The sequence below is a fragment of the Falco peregrinus genome, chromosome 9 (assembly GCF_023634155.1).
Source record: "Falco peregrinus isolate bFalPer1 chromosome 9, bFalPer1.pri, whole genome shotgun sequence".
Taxonomy (NCBI): Eukaryota; Metazoa; Chordata; class Aves; order Falconiformes; family Falconidae; genus Falco; species Falco peregrinus.
The window spans coordinates 16754719-16779128 of record NC_073729.1 but is presented as its reverse complement, the minus strand read 5'-3'; the positions used below and the strand labels follow the sequence as shown (position 1 = coordinate 16779128).

General features: G+C 38.5%; 1 protein-coding gene across 4 annotated transcripts in view; it reads left to right on the top strand.

Annotated features, from left to right (window-relative positions):
* Positions 1 to 24410, top strand: part of NELL1 (neural EGFL like 1) — a 292018-nt gene that overhangs the window by 76023 nt on the left and 191585 nt on the right. For all 4 annotated transcript variants that reach the window (XM_055814653.1, XM_055814651.1, XM_055814652.1 and 1 more), the window contains exons 11-12: positions 5141 to 5240; positions 13838 to 13966. In XM_055814653.1, coding sequence (XP_055670628.1) covers positions 5141 to 5240; positions 13838 to 13966 — 229 coding nt within the window. The remainder of the gene's footprint in view (positions 1 to 5140; positions 5241 to 13837; positions 13967 to 24410) is intronic.

The following is a 24410-nucleotide window of genomic DNA, read 5'->3' as shown; positions in this document are numbered from 1 at the left end:
TCCTTATTTACTGCCTCGATTAGGAGTGCTCACTAAGTGAAGGATGAATGGTGGACAAGGTGCTGTATGAATAAAGGAAGGACTTTGTGCCAGGGGAATTACTAAAAAAATATAATACAGTTTAATTTTCCAGGCTTGAAAAACACACATAGTTTCAAAACCTGATCTATGAAGGAATACAATAGAGGGTATACATCGACCGTCGATTTATTAGTGTTGATAAAGATGAAATAAAAATCTTGGGGAGTAGTACTTCTGTCTGTAAAGTAGGATATCTTTGTAGATGGGATAATGTCACAAAGATAAAGTTGAATTTTCACATTTCAGTTTTTATTTGAAGATGGATATTTTATTCTTTGCATAGGTACTGGTCCAAGCTTAAGAGGCTTTTAATTTCTGTATTTTTTCCATCCAAAGGAAAAAAAAATACTGATCCAGATAGATCAAAGATTTTGTCAGGCTGTGAGTGGTTTGTTTTTATTTCTGAAAACTAATCTAGACTAAAAATGTATTTATGATGCGCATCCTCTTAACCATAAGCACAGATGTTTACTGATAACAGCCATTCCCAGCTGGAATCCTGGCCACAAACGCTCTCTAGGTTAGTCTGCAATGACAAAATTAGTGCACAGGTTTTTCTAAGAATTACAGAATAGTTGAGGTTGGAAGGCACCCCTGGAGGTCCTCTGGTTCAATGCCCCTGCTTGAGCAGGGCTGCCTAGAGTCAGTTATCCAGGACCATGTCCAGCTGGCTTTGGAATATCTGCAAGGATGGAGACTCCACAACTTTGCTGGGCAAGCTGTGACAGTGCTCGGTCACCCTCACACTGAAGAAGTGTTTTCTGGTGTTCAGACAAAGCCTCCTGTGTTTCAGTTTGTGCCCATTGCCTCTGGCCCTGTCACGGGGCACCACTGAAAAGAGCCTGGCTCCATCCTCTTTGCACCCTCCCTTCAGGTATTTATATGCTTTGGTGAGATCTCCCCTGAGTCTTCTCTCTATGCTGAACAGTCCCAGCTCTCTTAGCCTTTTCTTCTGTGGGAGATGCTCAGTCCTTCACATATCCACATGACCCATGGATGGTGTCTCTCCAATTGTTCCATGTCTCTTGTACTGGGGAGGCCAACACTGGACCCAGCACTCCAGCTGTGGCCTTGCCAGTGCTGAGTAGAGGGGAAGGAACACCTCCCCCCACCTGCTGGCAATACCTTGCCTAATGCAGCCCAAGTTACTGTTAGCCTTTTTTTGCTGCAAGCATACATGGCTGGCTCATCTTCAGCTTGGTGTTTGCCAGGACTCCTCCAGGTCCTTTTTTCCAAAGCTGCTTTCTAGTAGGGTGGCCCCAGCGTGTGCTAGTGCATGGGGTTTGTAGTGGGTTTGCATGAGAAGGTTTTGGTAGCAGGAGGGCTACAGAGGTGTCTTCTCTGAGGAAATGCCAGAAGCTGCCCCCATGTCCGACGTAGCTGATGGCAGCTGGCTCCGAGATGGACCTGCTGCTGGCTAAGGCCAAGCCTATCAGCAACAATAGTAGCATATCTGGGATAATGTACTTAAAAAGGGGGACCCCCCCCCAAAAGTCTGTGGCAGCAAGAGAGTGGAGTGAAACTATGTGAGGGCAACAGCCCTGCAGACACCAGCCAGGGTCAGTGCAGAAGGTGGCAGGAGGGGCTCCAGGCACTGGAGCTGAGGTTCTCTGGCAGCCTTTGGTGAAGCCCACAGAGAGGCAGGCTGTGCCCCTCAGCCCATAGAGGTTATCGGGGCGGGGGGGGGGGGGGGGGGGAGGGGGAGGGGGAATGACATTGAAGTCAATGGAAAATGTTCTATAACTTCTGTTGCGTTGGGAGTTTACTGCTCGTCAGCTGACTTTCTGGGTTAATGCTTCTGAGTGACATGATGCTGGTTCATAACTGCATGGCATGTTTGCCTGAAAAGGTTACAAGAATAAATTCCTCTTCATTAGTGCTGGGAGCAGGCAGTCAGGGTGCACCATACAAATCCTAGAAAGATGGGCAGGGCTCCACTGACTTGCAGGAAGCTTGGCCAAAAAGTTTTTCGTAAAGATAAGGAAAAATGTGGTTCCTAGAGTGACAGTTAAGGGCACCGTTTGGTACTTTCTCCTAAAAGGCTCATCGATAACAGCTAAAATGTGTGTGGGGGGACACATCACCAAAAAGCAAAAACCCAAAATAACCTTTTCTGAAATCTTGGTGTTATTTTCCAAAGCTGACATCTGAGATGAGCTGTTTGTGGTTCAGGTTTTCACTGCATGTAACTGATCAGGCTTATAGCCAATTCTTTTTTATGTACTTAGCTTTGTGATTAGTAGAAATTTAGTTATTTTGTTGTAAATTTTTTACTCCAGGTCTCATTCTTTGTGTATTGTATATCACAGCTGGAGTTTAACCTATTTATTCCAGAAGAATGTTGTTTTGACATCTCTTTCTGTCCGGATCCTATGGCTAGATACATGACTTGAGTATAAGAAATTACTAATATTTCTAAGACTGCCTGAGGCAATAATTTTGAAGTGGATAAAATCTGAAATTTAATGATGATAATTCTTGTAACTGGATCTGTACTAGTTCATTACAAATTGATTTTAATCCAAAGAATACTCAACATAGAAACATTTTAATTGTTTTAAAACTTAATTACAAGTATGTTCAATTTCATTTCCCAAGATGCACATTCTGTGGAAAATGGGAAACTTAGGGAAATAAAATCTTACTGTCATTAAATTAATGGAATTCTCCATTTATGTGGGTTTTTTTATGTCCTTATGATTCTCTAAAGAAGATGCGAGCTTGGATTGAATTTGTCTTTAGCTTTTTGACTCATACTGGTCACTGATCTGACTTTGATATGATTTCTTGACTTCTTGCCACCTTTTCGACCAGATTTATTGTTGGTCAATATTTTTTGTCCATAGGTTGACATACTGTATCCTTTCTGCTGCAGTTGTCACGTCTGAGCTTGAATAGACAATGAGTTATAGCCAGGGCTTTTCCAGCTGGTAGTTTGATAACATGATAGTAAATGATGGCTCAGTGTCTGGTTCTTTTATCACCTTTGCTGCTGCAGTTGCACAGGCAACGGTGGGGGATTCCTCCCTTTCGCTTATGGAAGTGAGATCAGGAGGAGACCTAATACCTCCATTAACTTCACTGGTCTTCTGTGGGCACTTGTTTCAATGAAGCATGCCGTATGTGATACTGTAGGGAGCTGCTTTTTTTTTTAATTATTTTTTTTTTAAAAAAGAAAACCTGATTCCTGTAGGTTTTTTTAATATTATTGTTCATGACAGCAACTGATACAACTTGCCAGTTAAGACAATTGAAAAGCAAGAAAAATTACTTGGCCCTGCTTAGCCTTAACACTGCAGTCTCGAAGGGCAGTGACTAGCGGTGATTGTAGAATGGTCCATTTTGCATTCCCTTGATCTGCTCGCTTCTCAACTGTAAGTCCTACTAGCTGCCCAGCACCTTGCGCATCATTTGCACCTTGTAGACTCAGCAGGCTTTTTTGCATTCGTGGCTGCGTAGGGCAGCTTGATGCTGTGGGAGATAATTCTGGCACCTGAAGTGACATAGCTGAATAAGTGTTGCCCGGCTGGTAAGGCTAACTACCATCAATTTTTTTACCTGTACTGGTTCTGGCACCTGAGCTAGCCTTTGGGCATGGTGTGGCACAGTGTTGTAGAGTTGAGAGCAAGCTTCTGGCTAGCAAAGGTGTCTCTGTAGACGGGTGTTTATTCACACAGGGTAGACACATACGTACTTTCAATATCCTCTGTTAAAAGTCACGTATCTGATCCCTCAGATAATGAGAATGGTGCCTTTAATAACATATTTTGTCTTCTATTGGTATTAGTTTTCCTCTGTTTTTTAGCTCTAGATGTGTTTGGATCATATTTTTAAACTTTTCTCTGCAATCGTGATAGCTAGAAAATGTAATTTATTTCTTTGAAGAAAGCAGAAATTCTCATTCCATCTTTTCATTCCACCTTCTGAAGCATCACAAAAAATATTTTGGGATGAGTGGGGACTGGATTAATATTTAAAAGGTGTATTGGCAATATAGCACGTTGCCTGCTTTCTTAGTGGAGTTTCACAGCCCTTTGGAAAATGGGATTACTCAGGTGTGGACAGTCCTGTGGCATAGTTACTGTAGCTCTTACTGAGTAAAAATCCTGGTTGTTAATCTCTGCCCCACTTGCCAATTTGCAGTGCAGTGATGGCATAGCTGTAGAAGGGATGCTGAAGAAGTAAATTATGGTATTGGGAAGGCCGGATGGGGTAAGGAAAAAGAGGAGCCTGTTTTGGGGCAAGATGTTAATAAACAACTACCTGAAGAGCAGGACGCTGTTTGGTCTGGAGATGTTGATTGCTTGGATGAGAAGATGATGGAGTGTGATTTGGTGTAAAATCTCCCCTATGCCTATTACTTGAGAAAATTTCTACCAGCACCTAGACCTCCTATGTACAGTCTTATTCTGAATCTAGCAGAAAACAAAATCAGAGGAATATCTTGATGTAGCTTTACATTTTATACAGCAGTTTCTGTATGGATACTGAAAGATGGGATTTCTGCTTTGCCATACCTTTGAAGGACCTGATTTTTGGAAATTAGGTTATCAGGAATCCTAAAGCACAGACCCTTTTAATTGGACACATGGCACTTGAAAATGTTGGTCTTCTACTTGTTGTGTTTGTTAGAGTTGAACACTTATCAGTGAGTTATGTAGAATATGAAATAAGAGGAGTAAAATTAGGTCCTGCATAAAGCAGGAAGACTGTCTAACAAAAACTTGGAGTGAAATTCTGTAATTCCTTCAAGTACCCGGAAGGAAAACAAGTATACTTTGAGACAACATAAGCTCACAACTCTATAGTAGTTTTTCTAAATAAGTGCCTTTTTTTTTTTTTCCCCCCCTTCTTTTTTCTTTCAACTGTGGGCAGAGAAATGCCCAAGTAGATTACTTTAGGTTTGATATTATGGTGGAAAACATGAATTTAACTTGCTGCCTGCTAGTTTACTGGTGTTGTTAATAGAGATTACCAGTGTTATAGATTGAAGATTCTGTGACCCTTGCCATTGTACATGTTTTCATCAATGTCATTTTTAAAAAATGTTTATTTTCAGAATGGAGTTTTAGTGAAAGTAACAGAGACTTGTCCACCGTTAAATTGCTCAGAAAAAGATCATGTTCTTCCGGAGAACCAATGCTGCAGTGTCTGTAGAGGTAAGCCAGAGACTATGCATGCTTGGAAGGACTATAAGTTGCTGATTCAACAAGGGAATGCACTGGAAGGAACAATTTCTTTTTAATGAGATAGTAGGTACCTCTATAAACCTGAGTCTATAGTTAGCCTTCATGTAAAACAAGTCTGTGATATTCCATTGGTTAGAAGATTTACCAGGTACAAAGCTGTAATCGCTCTGAATTAGGGAGGGGGAGGGAGAAAAGGAAGACTGCGAGAAAGGGCCCAGTATCTCTTCAGAATTCCTGTTAGGAAGAAGTATTTGAAAAAGAGCTATTTTATGTTGTTTAAACTTGTAACTGCACTGAACGTACAGGGTTTTGGAAATGGCTTTTTAAGCTCTCTATTTTAATATCAATCTGATGTATATTTTGAGGTTCAAGATCTGAGCACCCTCAGCACTCATTTATGAATTAAGCTGGACAAATACAGAATAAAAATGAAAAAATAACCTGATCCACAACCCCGTTTTTCTTCTTTCCAGTGGGGTGTTGAGATGCAGGTTCTTCTTGCTTTGGTTCCCTTTCAGCCTTGGTGAATCCTGGTTGCTTGCTGGACCAGACTGACCAGCCAGAGCTAAAATTTTAGTTGAGGAAGTCCCCTTAAATGAGGACAAGGCAGGTATCACAAGGCTAGGGAACTCGAGCAAGTTTTCTTCTTAAAGCATGTTGTAATCAGTAAGCTGTTGGGTGAAAGGTGTTAGAATAGTCATTCCCTGTGCATGTCTGTATTGTACCTCTCTTCCACACCTCTCCCTTGGTGCTGCGTCTGGTCTCTCAGAGCAGGACTCGCATTTCCGCCTTCAGTGATGCATCTCTGAAATGTCAAGCCAGAGGTGTGCCAAATGAGCATGAGACATTTCCAGGCTTAGAGGATTACTTGGGCCTGCTGGACTATCGTCTTGCCTTTATGTACATTCTTCCAGTGTCATTGTAGATGCCAACAAAGGGGCTCTGAACCTCTCCCTTAGCCAGTAAATATTTAGTAAACATGCATAGTTAAATGTTTACTAAGGCCTTGAACTTGCAAACAAACGCACGTGGCTGCAGGGGCCAGCAGGTTTAGGACTGCTTGCTGGAATGTAGTCTAAGAATATACACATTATTTTTTTTTTTTTTTAGAACAGTTTCTAGAAACATCTGTAACTATTTAAGCAAACAGTATATGTCGCTTCTTTGTCCCTCAGAGGGTTCGATGTCTTAATGATACTTCTTAACAGATGTCCCAGTTTGATGTAGTGCAGTACTGAACAAACTATCTGCATTACTTAAAAGAATTAGAAATCTGAATGCTTTGAAGTTGATGAAAGATAAGTTCTGTAATTATTCAGTTCTATATTATTGTTAATGATAGGTACTCTTTTTAGATATTCATCCCCAAACTGGTTTTATTATTTATAAAATAGCATGAATATGTATACTTATCTGATGGTCTCTGGAAGCAAGGGAAAGAATTGTACTTCCACTTCCTATGAATTCTTATACATAGTGCTGTCAAATGGATCCATTAAACTTCCACTTCAGCTCTGCTTTAGCTGACTGCTAAAACAGCACCACTTCCTTTTGTATTTCAGCTTTGCTTTTTACAATTATTTTGAAAATCATGCTTAAAGGTAAGCTTCTGTCAACTTTACAAAGGCATAAATTGAAGTTAGCACTCCTAAGTTGCTTCTTATATCCTGAAGTAGATTATATGCTGCTTGACACTTTTGCTTCAGTTGCACGCAACCCAAAGTGGTAGTACTAATTTTATCATATGTAGAGTGGTAATGTTAAAAATGGATACTTATTAAAAATTCCATATTTGTTACGGGTTTTGTCATGCAGACAGGTGCCTTCGCCCTCTGATATGGCAAGCAGACCACAGTTTCTGGTCTCATCCTGTGCCAATGACTGGGAAAGGATAGAGTGCTTCTCTGTTTGGCAGTAACAACCTCTTTCAGGGACTATATTCAGTTTTATTGCCAAGCAAAAGTAGTAAGGAAGAAATATTTTAGTAAATACAGTCCCAAGTAAACAGAGTGTTTATGGGAAGCCACATGGATCATTTGCATATCATGCAAATTTCACATTATATGTACGATGATACAGGTAATTCTTTGCATTAGCCCTTAGCTAAGTCTTTAGTCAGTAAACATGATGATTTGTAAGCATTTACTAGCAATGTTAGATGAGAACAATAAATCTATGTAAAGTTTATTAGTGCATGCTAGTGGCTGGTAGGTTCTGGTTTTTTGTCAGTTTGTGTTTTCTTTAGTATCTAGTAGTGGAAACAGAAATCTGCTACTGAATTTCATGTTCTGTAGAATTAGAGAATGCCTTTGCTGAATTGGGCAAGGGCAGGAGGTTTGCAGCTCATGCTTTTCTAGCTGCAACAAAGGAATTTCCATTTAATGAAAGGATAAATATGGGGGATCAACAGAAGTCATAAAAGACAGAGAAATACGGAAACTTTGTGATGCTGTGGTATGAGACTGTACTCTCTTCGGGGATTTCTGTAATATCTACCACCACAATAATAGGTAAGTGCCTAAAATAAGATAAGGTATGCAAGGAAAAAAACCAGACTGTGGTGTTTGAGTCAGTGAAGGACCAAGTTGAATACTGTAAATGTGCACAGGTGCTGGGCTTCCTAGATAGTCGTTATTGTTTGTACATGATTAGAAAAGTAAAGACAGCAAATAACACCTTTTCTTCTTCGGGTTTGCTGCATGAGTCTATAGTAATAGCAAAGGCTAATATATTGCTAAAGGCCAATTTCTAGATTTCAGTGAAATGATTGTATGAGGTGTACAGCAGGACAGGTGTAGTGTGGAAGAACTCTGCTGTACAATGATGGTTTGTTTTTGTGATTTGGTGTATCTGGATCCAAAAATGCACCTTGTCAGATCTGTATGTGGGATCTGTCCTTGAATGTTACAGAGTGTATGCCTAGTTTTTCACTTCAGCTGTGCGCTTCTATTATAAATATCTGTTTAGACTATGTGGCTACTTTATACTTTTCTGCAAGGCAATGTGAAATTATTAAGTCCTCTTCTAGACTTGCAGAAATTTAGTTAATTTAAAAATTTTACAAAGAATCATTGTGTAATAAAATATATTTTTTACTACTTATTGGAGAATCACTCATTTTTCTTAGAGCATGCCTGCTACATTTTTTTATAGCCCAGGGACAAATCTAGTACAAAAAAATAGTGTCATAAAAGTGTTTTATTGTTCCCTTTAGCTGTTTTTCTCCCTGCCAAAGACAGTGTATAATTTTGAAAGAGATTTTTTTCTCTTTTGAATGAGTGATTCAAATAAAGTTTCATGAGAGAATTTTTATGTTATGTTCACAATTTTAGTATGTAAGAATAGCCTTAACAACCCAAGCAGCTTCAGTCACGCTCTCCTTAAAAGAGGCAGTGTGAAGAAATAATGAAGTGGTGAGAGCTCTTTGGTTTCTGGAGAAAGTAATTTTTATTTGCTGTCCTGCAGTATGGTTCAGCTGATGGGTTTAGATTGACTGCTGAATTATGCCCATGAAAGCACGTAGTTGCTAGTGCAAATTTTAAGAGGCGATGAGTTGTCCCCCAGATTTGCCTTGCATATTTATGTAGTAACTGCTACTAATTACTCACTTGAATTATAACAAAAGTAAAGATTTTGAGGTTGAAATTTTGTTGACCTTTTGAACGTTACTAACGCTATTAATGGAAGCATTGTCAGCATTCCTTTTAGAAGCCTCTGAAATGTGAAACAGTGAAATGTGGATTGATGAAGGGTAGCTTCTTGAAGAGCAGGATAACAGGGGTTTTGCAGTTCTTGAAGTGAACAGCTAGGGAATTGTAAGTAGTACAAGAAAGCATTAGATATAAGGAAACACTCAGAAAAAGGAGAGGCATGTTAGTGTGGCCCATAGAAAAAAAGAAAAGTAGGAAGAAATATGGATATAAGACTGTATCTTATATCAAGCTGTAGTCTTGAATGAGTTCTTGCATTCCTCAATAATTAAGCCAAATAACCAAAGATGTACTTAAACTGGATGACAGCACAGAACAGCCATGCTGCTCTGGAAAAACAGATTCTGGGAACTGGAACCTGATGATGTTGGTAAGCTTGTAAAAATAGGAATAATGTTCAGGTGTCTCAAAACACAATAAATGTTTAGCTCAGCCAGTTACACAGTTCCCGATGCTGCAGAAGTGATAGTTTTATGTCTGCTAGCATGAAATCTGATCTTTTTCATAATTGTCTTAGTACATATATTAATGGTCATTCTAGAGTCAGAAGAAAGAAGGAGAAAAATACAAGTATCTTTTTAAGAAAAATTGGAGCAACATTTCAGCAGCCTTGATAAAGGAAGAGAGTAGTGTTACCAGAAATGTTTGGGGAAGGAACAGAGGTCATCAGGCCCATCAAAAATCTGAACACACTCCTCAGTATTGAATTCCCCTATTGGTAGTATCTAATTGTATCTTGAATGTCTTGAATGACTTAGAAGGGTTGTTGTGCACACTTATGACTCTGTGTGTGTAAAATGGTTTCTGACATCTGTTCTGAATGTGTTTATCTGTAATTTTAATTCATGCTCACTTGCCTTTTCATCTGTGTTGGCCTGAAATTAGTTTAGATAGTCAGAAGTATTTAAGATTTTGTGGGCTTCTGTCAAATCCTCTCCAATTGCCTGCTTGCTCAATGTGGTGATTCTATTTTAAGCCATTTCTCATATTTAGAGAGGCATTGACTCTTTCAGATAAGACATGGCTGAATATTCTGAAGTCTTAGTAATTCAGTTACTTTGACCTGGGCAGTCAGAATGCATGCCCTCTGCTAGCTGCCACCCATGGTTGACATTCAGGGATCCCGTGGCGGTATCAATGGGTGGTCTTGCCATCTGTGTAGGTATTTTAAAGGAACCCTATAATCCATTTCACACCAAAGAATTAATAAAAATCAGGCATTTGCATTCTTCTCCATTGTGCTTGCTTGGAGATAAGTAATTGCTTCCATAAATAGATTTGACATGATTAGATTGATGTTTAAGTCAGTGCTTAGGTCCCTTCTAGTTTATAGTCAGGAGTATAAGCACGGTCATAGCAGTCAGTGGCCCTGTGTACCTTCCTGACTGTTCTGCTGGTGAGAAAGGATTGAAGTATTTAGCTAAATTAGAAATTGAATTAGGATTGTTAAAGGTGAGAAGAACACAGCTAGCTTATTTCTTCACATTACAGTCCAAATATGAGGTGGGCTTTATTTGCCAGAAGAACAGAAAAAGCACTCAGGTCCAGTAGGAAGTAAAATAAAGTAGATAGCATTTTATTCCTTTCTTGTCTCAAAACCCCAGCCTGGAAGAAAGTAGACCAAGGTCTAAGAAATGCAAGAACCACGCTTCCTTGGTATGTTCCTCTTGGCTCTTTTGAAGTGCTAAATGTACATCTTCACTGCAAAAGAGAAGTACTTGGAAAAACCTCTGATCCCGTCAGTGGTATGCTTACTCTGACAGAGGCACAGTGAACCCGTACTCTTCTATACAATCAAGTACATTTTCTTTTCTGCTGTTTAACCTTTGAGGTACATTTGTTTTGTAAAAGTTTGGTAACAAACAGTGTTCTAGCACTGTGCATGCTCTTAACAGGCATGGCTTCCACTTTCCACTTAGAGATGTATTGAACAAGTTTTCTGAAATGCTATGGGAAAATGAATTTGAGTCACTTTTAGTCAGTATTTTAAAAAAGAGGAAACAGCATTTCACAGGTCTTTTAATAAATGCCAGGGCAATCTAGAGATGTAGTAGGTGTTCTATCATTGTGCATTCTTACGGAGAGAAGAAAAGTTCTTTAGAGCCTCTAATTACACAAGTTACAGAATTGGAGCATTACTTGATGTTCTTCTATGCTCTTTAAACAGCCTTCAATCTTGAAAACATAAGAAAGAGTCTAATTCTGAATGGAGACAGTTCATATTAGAGTTGAAAACGGGGGAACAAAAGCAATACTTCTTTTTCCAGAGAAGTTTATAATGGATAGTTAGGATAGTCATACTGATGAATTTCAGAGGTGCCAGATAAACAGTGAAGGGTTCGTAGAGCCATGATGTGATGCTGAAAACTAATCAGTGTCATGTTCTTGGGAGAAAGTGCTGTTAGAGAAGAGTGGTTGATCTGGGATGTGGGACTTGTGTTGGAACTTAAGCCTAAGAAGCCATACCTTTGGCTAGTTTTAATTTTGGCTAGCCTTAAATTTGCCATGAACTGATTACAAGGTAAAATGTTGACTCACTGGGATAAAAAGAACCTAGAAATAAGGGTTTTTTTTGGTGCAGAAAGTTGTATAGGACTATTGTAACTAAAACACGCTGAGAAAGATGAAATATCTTTTACAGGTTTGGATATAAATATAAATAAATAAATATACATAAATTGTACTAGGACAGTAGTAGCAATCCACAGTAAATTAAAATGTGGTATTTTTATAGTGCCTAGCTTAACACACTGATATGTTACATTGGTTCTGACTAGTAGTATCTACCAATAATAATCAAATGTAAAACTACTACTGTGTATGGGTTCAGAGGAGAATTATTATTCTAAAGAAGCAGGAAATAGTCTAGGATGTCATAGTCTTAAGGGAAGCAGTGACAAAGAAAATGTTATAAAGCATGTTCTCTCTTGGATATTATCTGGAATGCCAACAGAATAGTAATCCTGCTTGGGGAGTATAAATTAGATGCTGAATGGATAAGTTTGGGGAGATGGGTTCCAGTGTTCGATTTCAATTAAAATTATAAAGGCAAAAATGAGAAGTCAAGTACTGTGATTGCATAAATGGCTACAGGCAGTGTAACTGTGCCCTTTTTTGCCAGTATAAAACGTACTCAGGCTTGACAAGGCTGTATCTGGAATACTTGAATGGTTTTTACCAGACTGTGAAATGAATGAAGACTAGAAAGGGTATCTGCAGTATTCATTAACGGAATTAGTTCTTTTTTGCAAGTTGGATTACAATGAAAGAACGAACTAACTGAGCACAAGGAAGATACCTTGGCTGTTAATAACATTAAACAGAAGTTTTAGTGTGAGTTGGATGTTGGCACTGAGGAAGAGTCCTCCTTGCTAACAAGTGTTATTTTTTTAAAAATACTGACCTGGCAACCTAAAGTTAGATGATCAGACTCATGAAAGTTGGAGTGCTCTGAAATGACAAAACTTGCGTTTTAAATTAGTAATGACTGAAGCGTGTGTTAAAAAACAAATTAAAAAACCATCAATGAGCAACAGCTTCAGTATAGCCCTGTGAAAATTTGCTTACTGTAGATGAAAACTATATTTAGTGTAAGCTAAAATCTTCTGAAATTCTTTAAAGAATATCAAAGCAAGGGATATGACCAAAGGTCTGAATCTGGCATTTAGATCTTAGAAGTCCAGGTCATCTTTTTTTTTAAAGCTGTCTTTAGGGGATGTTAGGAAAGTTTAGGAGCAATGAACCAGAACTTCTAGTTTGCTCCTTTATGACCAGGCAGAATTGGCAAAAACTGTTCTTGTATTCCAGCTTGCGCTTACACGAATACAAGTAGCTGATGGTATGTCTGGGTTTCTGGTTGCCCTCCTTCCAGGAGAGAAAAATCCAGAAAAAGTAGGATTTGTCAAACATATAATGTATCTCGGGCAAATAGAAATTGTCTCTTGGGTATTAATAAAGAAAAATCCATCAAAAATAAACTAATGGGGAGAAAAAAAATATTCTGTTGTCACATTCTGTAAGGTATTTAGTTATCTCTTACGGTACTTCCAGTGGAGTACCTTTAAATAGATAAAGTTGCTTTCACGTTAGACTTGAGCAGAAAGAGATTTTGACACATCTTTGAGAAATACTGAAAATCGGGAAGAAAGAACTTCAGCCAGTTATGCCTTTATAGAAGGAAGTGCGAAAGTTCATCATGTTCTTAGAAATGACTTTGTATGGGATAAAAGAAACTGTTCACATAGGAACTACTGAGAATTTGTGTTAAGAAAAAAGGAGAGATTAATAAAAATTCTCCCCTACAAAACATGATGCATGGATTAATTGTAAACTTTAGAAACAATCCAGCTAGTTTTTGATGACAGAATTACAGGGCAGTATGTATGAGGTTGTTTTGATTACCAGTGCAGTTTTGTGTTCTAATGCAACGTCTCATTTTTACTCTTCTAAAAGCATGCATGATTATGCATAATAAGAGACTTGTGAAGGATTTTTTTCTGTATTACACTGTATTATCCTTTTGATGTAAGTTAGTATTACAGTTCTTGGCAATCGGAGATAAGGTGCCACTTTATCCTACATAGGTTCAGTAGAAGACTAATGTATTGTCATTGCTTCCTCCTTTGAAGTTGTCTTTTCTCCTGACTAAAACTAGTCATGCAAATACATTTTTGAACAAAATGGTTTTACTGAGAATGAATTCATGGGGGAATCCAAAAAGCCTGCATGCACTGGATAGGTTTATAGAATGTAGCCTGCCAGAGTTTTTCGTAATGATACAGTGAATGCAAATATTAAACCTGTAAAACTGGGGAAAAAAAAGCTTTAATACCAGCTTGCATGTTCCTTGTGTTTCAGGCCATAACTTCTGTGCAGAGGGACACAGATGTGGTGAAAATTCAGAGTGCAAAAATCGGAACACAAAAGCTACTTGTGAATGCAAGAATGGTTATCTCTCTATCCAAGGGGACTCCGCGTATTGTGAAGGTAAACAAAATATTCAAGTACCGGTCCCCTTAACAGCGTATTCAGCAACATAGTGTTAAATAAATGGTTGATGAATGAATTACATTGCAAAGTTCAGTTTCATGATGGTGTGTATCACTAGGACCCTTTTTGTGTTCATAAATATGGGCTGAAGATTAGAAGTGGTGCTGGACCATTTAGATTACCTACCTATGGGCACGCCTCATGCAGTTATGCCTTGGCACCCCATGGTCAGGCTGTCGTTCCAATTTCGAAAATAGAGGTTTTCAGACAACAGCACCTACCTTATAAAATGTTTTTTAGAGAACAACATCTTTATATGATGCATTAATTTAGGAAGTGGGAATTCTGCTGGCATTTGTGAGAAAGGTAAGTGTGAAAGTGTACTGGGGCTTGAATATAGAAATGATGATCCGCAGTCCTTCCCGAAGTACTTCTGTGGGATGGGTACTTTACTGAAATGGTTTTCCTATGACACAGAAGAGACCCATTTCTGAGAAGACTGTAGCTAAGGTACTTCTGTTGATGTATTATTCCTTCACAGGAATGAATGCAATGGGGCATTATTTTCTTTTTTTTTTTTTTGTTTCTCAGTGTTTTCTAGAGCTGGCCGTTATTCATAGCTATGATGTACTTATTAAAAACTAAATTGATGAATCAACATATAGCACATTCCTTCCTGCCTTTGCATTGTGAGTTATTTTTAATGCCCTTATATGTCAGGCTGCAATATTTAATCTTGGCCATCGTAGGAGGTTTTTCAACTACTTTGCAAGAAAATACTTCCCTAGATTCTTTTTCCCATCGTACTGGTGATGGAAGGGAGATGGCATTTTGGACAAGCTGTTAAAATATACTGTAAGCATTGAAAGACAGGATGAAAGAATAAGAGAGACATGCATGGACTGGGCTTAAATGGTCCCGCTTTCATAAAAAGACTTTTTAGTGTATATAAGTGAGCAGGACTGCTTTAAATATCACTTTATGAAGCTGTTCAGTAAATTGCAACTATAAATCTTATGGTATTTAGTCAGTTCTCTACAAAGAAGAATTTGAACAGTCCTCTACATGCGTTCTCAGGGACTGGGAAAACACTTGACACATTTGTTTTTAAAGGTAGGCAGCAGATAAACTGTATATAGAGAAACTTTTTTTTTGAACAAAAACCTGTGAGAAGAGCTGCTCTATATGTACTTCAAGAACTTTTCAGAAATCAGAAGGCAGTAACAAGGCTCTTTATCAGCTATGATACAGAATCCTCTATATGTTCTTTTTTACTGTTTTAAATAAAACCAGTGCTTAGTGTTTTTATTTACCTAGTAGCAGACTGTCCCTTTTTTCCTCTATGGAAAAAAAATTCAAACATCTTGACTCAAATAATACTGGAGATGTTGGTAGTGCATTAGTGGTAGTGGTGGGGAAAAAAAAAGCTTTTTGAAGAAATTAGTGGGAACTACAACATACCTGACCCTATGTTGCATTAAATTTAGGAAGGGCAAATTGAATCTCAGACTTCTGGGCATGTGGATGAAACATGAGGCAACAGAACAAACACAGGTGCTTTTGCTGCTTGAGACCATGAGATAGATGAGAGAGGTGTTCTCTGCATGTTGCAAAATTATAAATTTGCTAGGTGGAGAGCAGTGCTTATGAGATAGAGAAGGGAAGGTGTTTTAGCAAGGGGAATTACAGACACGTAATGACAAATTGATTAGCCAAGAGGTGACTCCTTTCAGCCCTATGCAGAGTTTCCTTTCACTCCACAGAACAGCTTTCTGCAAAATTTATTTCAATGCCTCTCTAACCTAGTTTCTCTCACCTATGCATTTAATCTGCTAAACAGAATCATTTCATAGTTGGGTGTATAATGTTTTCAAATGCATGGTGAAGCTGTGATTTAAATAAAGGAAATCAAAGCCAGGTATCTGAAGGTAAACTTTGGCAGGGTGTTGTTATAGTAAAGGGGTGGATTTTTTTGTGGAGTTCTGGATTTCTGTGTGTACTGTCCAAGAAGTAAATAGGAAAAGCACCTAAACAAGAGCTATTAAACATACAAAATAACTGTAGAAGCAAGGAAAATATTCTCAGCTGTGGTTCTGAATTTGTCTTCATCATTCTTGAGCGCTGAAACTTAAAAGACGTGTAAGATTACTGTTTCCTTTGAACTGGCGAGGTTAAACTATTTCATACTTGTGACATGCGCTGCTAAATGACACAAGCAGATCATTAACTGGAGCTTTCTGGATTTCTTCTCTCTTCCAATTTATCTGAAATACTTGTGCATGTGAATTCTTATGTATGGTGTTATATAACCTTACCTGTGTTTTTACTGTTGTTTCTGCTTGCTCTTATTCACACAGTTTTATCCTGCTGGACCTTATGGCATCATTTTGATCTTGTGAGATCTCTGAAAAATTGTGTTAGTCTGCTTTGCTTTTTGACAAGTATTTGTGTCTTTTTGTTTAACATCCTGTATTCACATCTGCAGTATGGTGGAAAAAAATCAAAAAGATTCTAACTTCTGTCAGAGAATTGTCATCAGCAAATTTGTAAAATAAAAACATGAGAGGCTTTTACTATGCTTTTGCAGTAACTCCTTTTCAAGTAGTTAGCAGCTACTCATGTCAAAATATAAGTGTAGGATAACCACTCACTATATGCATTCCATTTTTGAGATAACATAGATATGTTTAGGGAAGACAGTTTCTGAAAACAAACAGGTAAATGAAGCTTGTAATGAATGAAGTATGTAAGTGGAGATTATCTGTGTTCTGTAAAAGCAATGTATTTTGCTTGAAACCAGAAAAGTTTTGGGGTTTTTTTTGTTGTTTTTTTGACACTTGCCTACTTGTCTTGCATATATGAGACATAATTAGAGCATTCTTATTTGCAAAGAGACTTACAGGTATTTTTCTGTTAATCATGTTGACCGAGGTTTTAACTGCTCTTGGGGTTACGTAGGCACAAGTGTTGAACCAGTATGCGTTTATCTCTGTCACATATCCATGGATAAATTCTGGGAACTGCACAAGTAGCTAGCAAGCCCAATGTCTGCAGGATGCAAGCATTCAAGGTGTAGCCACATGTATGCAGTTGCAGCTATGACTTTTTACCACATGACATAGGAGCATCCATGTTGAGAGCTGAAAGCTGCGTGCATGAGATTTAGTTACACATGGCGTAGGAGTTCAGTGGCAAAACCAGGACAAAAATGGGGAATTCATTTAAGTGTGTCTCATGCTGATTCTTCCAGCCATGTTATGGGTCACGTACGGCAGACCTGCAAATACTTGTGTTTTTTTAAAGCCAGAAATCTCCGCAGTTTGTGACTACTTAACAAATAGTAATAGGACCAGTCTGCATAATGCAAACTAAGGGACAGGGAACTGTCAGCAAATGGGGTCTGAAGCTCAGAGAGAAAGTAAGAAAAATAAAGCTGGATCAGCTGAAAGTCAGGCTTGTTGCTAGCATGATTATCCTCACTTTCTAGATGCTAACAAGCAGAGTCATCTCTTCTGAAAAGGTGGATATTCAGCTATCCACCAAAGACAGCAAAAGCAGAATCATTTTTTCCTGCCACATCTCACTTCTTCATTCTTTATTACCTTTTTAGCTTGAAATATTAACAGCCCTTTTTGCCCACAAAGTTGTTGTGTTGGTGCAAAAGTGATTAAATACCTAATTGCTGTTGAGCTCTGATTAATTGTGAGAGCTGTTTAAATCTGAATGTTTAAATCTGAAGTGGAATGAACTCTTTCAGTTAGGATGAACGTATGCCTCTTCTCACTGATAAGAGTGCACGAAACAAGAAAATTAGTATTAACCTTCTGTCCTTCATGCGCAGCTACTGATGCCCCCAAGAAGCATCTAGTAAAAGTGATACAGTAGCATATGACAAGATGTCCTGTGACGTTACACATCATGTGCTTATCCACTGTCACCAAAGAATGTTCCTCTCATAAGGGGTATAGTATAAGAAAGGATCCATTGATTAAAGTGAACCTACAAGATCAATATTCTCATTGTATGATTGAATTGTAGGGTGTATTTTCCCTATATTCTGTTTAATATTTTTATCCATGGTCTGGGTCAGGGGAGCGAGATGGCGTAAACATGAATGAAAGCCTTGGGAGAAAACTGAGTGGTTTGCCCCTGAGCATGGACCCAAGCATGCAGCATGGACAGACCAGGCAGACTTCGCCTGACGTGCCATACCATCGTGCAGTGGTCTTCCGTAGCTTCTGCTCCCTGGCTAGCCATCTAGTCTCGCTTCTGCAACAGCCTGCTACTGCACATGGCTCCAGGAGAGCTGCAGGCAGGTGGTGTGGTTAGGGTTAGAGAAATTCTGCAGGACAGGCTGGGAGCTCTGCTTTTGGGCCGAGACCTCTGAGGGCAGACAAGAAAAAGCTTTGTCTCTCACATACTTGACAATGAGGTTCGAAGGCTAGTATTTTTCTTCCTCCTCTTTTCTTTCTTTCTTTTGTGTGTGTGTGTGGTCTGTTTCATGCATTTTGATTTACAGCTCTGCAAGTTAGTCGTCTCAGTATTTGAGCTTGTATACCAAGAGATCCCATTCCTTCTTATCTTAGGTTTGTGGAAAAACAGATGTACCATTTTCCAACTCAGGAGTCTTGAGCTTAGGTACATAAGGCTATTCTCAGCCTGAGAGGGGTTAAGCTTGGAACGTCAGGATTCAGCTGCTAGTTAATTTAAAAATAAATTCATGTTTAATTTCCTTGTACTTTGTAAGTATATTCCAGACACATAGGAGTGGTCTTTACTGCTTTCTGTTTCTTTACCTTTGAACTTTATGATGTCAGATATAGTCAGGAAATTCTTTACAGAAAGATAGATATGTAGATATGTTGGGAAAAAAACCCTGTTCTGAAGATACGTTAATGTGGGTTTGGTCAGAAAATGTTTGTTTTCTGAAAGTCATATAGAAAAATATAATGGCAAAATGTAGAGGAAGAAGGTGTTTTTTTTCCCGTTGCCACAGAAATCAGGAAAAAAATCATCCTTTTAAGATTATTGATATAGTTCCAAGTGCAAAGACCTCACTATCAGCATGCTTTAATGAAAAACAAAAATAAGAGTTTACTTCTATTGCAGAATACAGAGGAACAAGAAAAATCTTTCATCATACAATATGGCTTCTGTTATAGTTCTGAAGATGAGAGAGCTTCATAAAGCTTACCTCTAATGTTTAATCCTTAGGCACATCACATCCTTTATGTAAATAGCTGTTCAGTGCGCAGAACTCTTTACAAGCAGTTTAAACTGAAAAACAATAGACCCAGACCTGCATACGGCCTTCAGAGTAAAAGTCTGTTGGCAATCCACTGAGTTTCCAGAGCCTGTGTTTTTCTTGCTGTGTAAGTTGAGTTTTGTTGAGTTTTCCCCCCCTCCTCTGTAGCAATTTTATTGCAGCTGTTTTAATTGCGCTGCATTATGGCTTGGGTGGTGACATTAATATTGTGTGGTATCATAGAAACCTTCTGTGTGGCGGTGATGTATGGCTGTGATTTTGGATGGTGTCCGTTCACCTGACTTCTGGTTCATCTTTTAATGGTAATCCTTCTGTTGTTGTACTCTCAAAAAACCTGCCTTACAAGATGTTCGTATTTCCTGCAGTTGTTACTCACTCTGTGAAAGGTGTTGCGTTGTTGTACGTATATGCATAAGTACATGCTGCATACTTGCTGAATTACCGCAAGTTAAGCAAGTGGGACAAATGATGGCAAATGACTACGTTTTTTGCAAATGCACTGAATTTTTCTCTGTGCTGAAACCATAGCAAAGAGGAAGGCAGGAGAAAAATCTAAAAACGTTACAGTTAAGATCATAATGTCTGCTGCAAAGACAACGTCTATGGCAGTGTTTCAGTTGTAACCAAGTCCCCACGTAAAGACTTAAAAAAACCCCAAACCAAACAAACACCGCAACAAAACAAGAACATCACCATCGCCCCCCCCGCCCCCAGCTAAAAAACCCAACCCAGCCACCCCACACATCCCCACGCCTTTTTATAAACATGTGACTTGATGCCAGGTTGTTTTTTTTTTTTAAAGCTTACAGTTTCTTTGAAAGACACTTGTTAACCTAATATAAAAACTTCATTGACCTGACAGTGTCAATTTTAAACTTCCACTGATGTGGGTAATCCTATTAATCAGTGAAAGTCCCTTCTCTTGGTGATACAATGCATGTAATACATTTGTCCTGCCTGCTGTTTTCATAAAGGCTTTTTATTTTAGACAATAATCTTAACCATTGCATGAACTCAAATTTGTCTTTTATAACATGATCAGAAGTCAGGCACTTGTTAGTCTCCTGCCTTTGCGTGTTTATGGACTTACTTTAAATGAGACTGCAGTTTCATTGTGCTGTGAGCGGTTACTGGAGGACACTGAATTAAAAACAAAATAGACCCTCCCCCCTGCAAAGTAAATGCATATGTTCAAAGGCAGAGGTGATATACTGGCTAGTGGAGAAAAAGTTTTCAAATAAATGGTTAAAATTGTTATACTAAGAAGATTCAAGAACTTGTCAGAAAATTGTTTGTGCCTTATATGGCTCTAGGCATTTGTGTTATCAAAACTGCTTTTATATTTACAAGTGAATTAGTTTGAATTCATATTCCAACTACCAAACCCCCAAAAGTGAAATTATTTGCCATCCCCTGGAGTAACTTTGGTTCTTTTGGTGTAATGTCATGCTGAGATTTATATGAAAATAAATTCTAATTTCTAATAAGGTAACCATATGCTTTGGAGTTATTGTAATAAAGTGTCATAAATAATTATGGCTCCAAAGAAATTGAGCCTTGCAACTGTCAGTTCTTATGTGAGTAACTTGCATTTGAATAGATTGCAATCATTGCTGTTAAAGGAAAGAAACCTCCTTGCCCCTTCAGCGTGGCAACGAAAATCCTGCGCGAGGCTCTTGGGATTTTTGTTTACACGGAGGGACTGGGGATGCTGTCTCCCTTTCAACAAATGCTCTTACATGTTAGGGTTGCCTTCTTCTGAATTGTATTGGACATAATTTGATATCTCTTATATAAAGCTTTTTTTTTTTAACCTTTTTTTATTTGCCAAGAATAGGCTGATCATTTCTAATACAGGGTGAAACAGTACTGGTCTAGTTCACTGTCTGTTTTTAAGCACTTCACTGTCTCTCCAGTCCATATTTGCATTCAGCCTCCAGGATCCCTTTGTGCCCACATCCCAGATTTGGGGGCAAGGATGCATTCGTGTATTTTTTACTTTGGGGGTGTGTGTGTGTAGGAGCAGAGATGGAATGAACTACTTCTCTTTAGGACGATCTCTCTAGGAGGCAGCCTAGTCTGAGTGCCTCACACAGCCTTCACTTCTAACTACTACTTTTTTAAAAATAGAACTTTATTTCATTTTTAGGTAGGTTAAAGAAAACCTCAATGACATATTGTTGGATACTCACTGTAGCAAATCTGACTTCAAAGATCACCAGTAGGAACTAAAAAAAAAAAAGATTGTATGTTCCTGATGGATCAGTGTCATTATCTTTACGTGGGCTTATAGCAAATTGTTCCCATTGCATGTTCCAGCACTGAAAGAGGGAGAAATCCATGCAATAAATGGTGACATGATGTGCATGTACTAACCCTTTGAGCAGAAACAGCTCTTGCTGCTCTTTACCCATTAAGCCCTTGTATTGATCCTGATATTGCCAAGGTTCTTTCTTCAAACTATGACAGAGTGTAGCTCTTGTCACATTTCTGCTGACATCAGTGAAAAAGAGAAAACTTTGGAAGAGTTTTTAGTGGGTCTGTGGCGGTTTAGGCCAGGTAAGTGTTTCCATCAAACATTTTGGCAGCAAAGCAGAGAAGAAAATCTGGAGTTGTTCTTGCGGTGGTGATTGGAAGTTTGCTTGTGGTTGAGCTAGACTGTAAAATGCTGAGAAATATTTGTGTATAATGAAGTTTTGCTTGGACTTGAATGGAAGCCACTTAACAGTACTTTTACCGAAGTTGCTAAAAATTGCGTAGCTCTTAAAACTAGAGGTTGAGGTGTTGAGGCTGTGCCTTTTGTAAAATCTGGAGCATTAGTGGAACCATTTAAAAAATTATGGGATTGTGTGTGTATGCATCTGTGACATATGTCTGTGTGTGTGCATATATGCAAAACAGCGTCTTCTTATAGCAGCACAAAAGCCTTTAGCTACCCAGGATCTGACAGAATAGCAACTTTCTCACAGGCCTGTGGAGTTCAAAAGGGGGTTGGAATAGAAAACCTCCAGAGGGAACTTCTAACCTAAATTTATTTTGTGATTCTATTATCCTTTATCCTGTACCATGTTTTGTATGGAGAGCACTGGAGGGACCCGAGATGCTGTCAGCTCTCTATGGTTACCTTTTGCAGCCCTTGGGAATGCAGAGGGCAACTATTTTGCGTAGTTGAAAGTCCTGAAATGATAAAAAGGATAATCTCTTTTAAATGCTGGCACTTGTAAACATTTTTTCAGCTACTTGAAAGAACCTTGATATGCAGTTTTGCAGCTCAAGCTGTCACTTCGTTGCTCTTAAGGAATGGCTTTGTGGGGCATGGAGTCGCTTGTCCATATGGAAGTTCTCACAGCCAATATGTAGATGACCTGTTGGATTGGGCTTGGCTGTGAGCCTCTGAAAATGTATGTTCTAAGTGATGTCATCTAGCTGCTTCAAGGTCTGTGCTGGCAATATGCTAGTAGAACAACAGATCTGATTTGAGCCTGTCTAAATGTAACTATAAGTTGTCATGGGTAGGTCAGAAGAGGGAAGAATGTGCACTGGTCTTCAGCAAGATCTGTTACTGGTCCTACAGCAAGATCTGTTACAAACTGAAATGAATACCTCCCCCCCCATCAATTTTGAAAACACAGGAAAAAACTTGATTTGCTAGAGGACCTGCGTGATGGACTTCGAGGACTCTGATCTCAGCCTAAAAGTGTTGTGTCTTCAGGTAACAGACGCAGTGAAGTATATGTAGAAAATAATTTTGTTCAGATTTCTATATAGATGTTAGGGCTGTTGGGGAAAAATAGCATTAAACTCCTTAGGAACTGTTCTCATTGCTGTGATGTGTCAAAGAAAATTTCTTTCAATAACACCTTCAAGAAGTTCCAGCTGATTTGGTACAAGTGGGTCCGAGGCTCTGGTGCTTCTTGAACAGATGCTGAGCTGTAAGAGGATAGGGACACTGCGGACACAGCAGCACTTCACCTGGCCATGAAGCCACAGCACCCCATCTTGGGAGAAGGTAGCAGAGATGAGTGTTGCTGCAAAGGTGAAAGTGAAGTGTTAGGACTCTGGGAAGCCAGGAAACTTACAGTGCCCGGGGTCTCTAATATAGGTCACAAATACAGCAGCTTTGCTGCCTGCAGGGAACTTCTAGCACATGTTTTGTGTTGACCGCAAAATGATTTATGATTAAAATTAAAGGCTTTTCTCTACCTAAAGTTAGTTGTGAAAGAAAAACAAGAAAAAGGGCAACAAAGCAACAACCACCTCCTCCTTCCTACAACTGTTATTTTATTTTTTTTAAGCTACTGAATGAAATGAAGTTTTTTATCCTTCAGTCAAAAAAACCCACAACTGAATGGAAAAATCATCAGGTTTCTCATAAAAATATTTATTTTTTTATTATTTTTAATGGAAAATGTGTTTTGCCCTGGGTAATAGCATAACTGGGGGCTGTTCCAGTAAATATTATCTATTGCCTTTTTCCTTCTGTGAATATATTTTGTTTCCAGTAGATGGAAAACCAGAATTAGTTATAGAAGTACAGGTGTCTCTCTAAGTCCATGACAAATATAAGTTTATACTGTATACACATTTTTTTCCCTGCAAGATTTATTAACCGACTCACTGATATGGTTCTGGGTGTTCAAAGCTAATGTGCATACGAAAAACAAACCACAAAGGTTAAGAAATAATTGGAAAAGATGTTATTGCTGACCTAGGGCTTTGCTATATGGTTAACTCTCTGCTTTCTTTTTAGGATATCGGCATGCGTATTTTGCATCCTTTTCTGACATTTTTCCTAATGGCTTTTGTTCAGATTAATTTGGAATCAAATTGTACACTAACTGTGCAGGGTGTGTCTATATTAAGTGCAATCTGTTCTGAATTTATTAAGTCATTGAGCTTTTGACATTATCCAGACGCAGTAGGGTTATGCTGGTGTATAGCAATTTTAGTGTATCTGTTTCTGCTCACAACTGAAATAGAGACATACTTGTTTTATATATTTATATGAGGCTTTATTTTCAAATAATGAATCAATTTCCTGTTTTTTCAGTGCTATGGAAATACTTTTATAAATTTAATTAAGAAAAAAAGAGAAAGATAGTAATTTCTTATTGTATTGCATGAAGAGCTCTATTTGAAACTAAAAAGGAGACTGCTTTTTCCAATCGCACTATC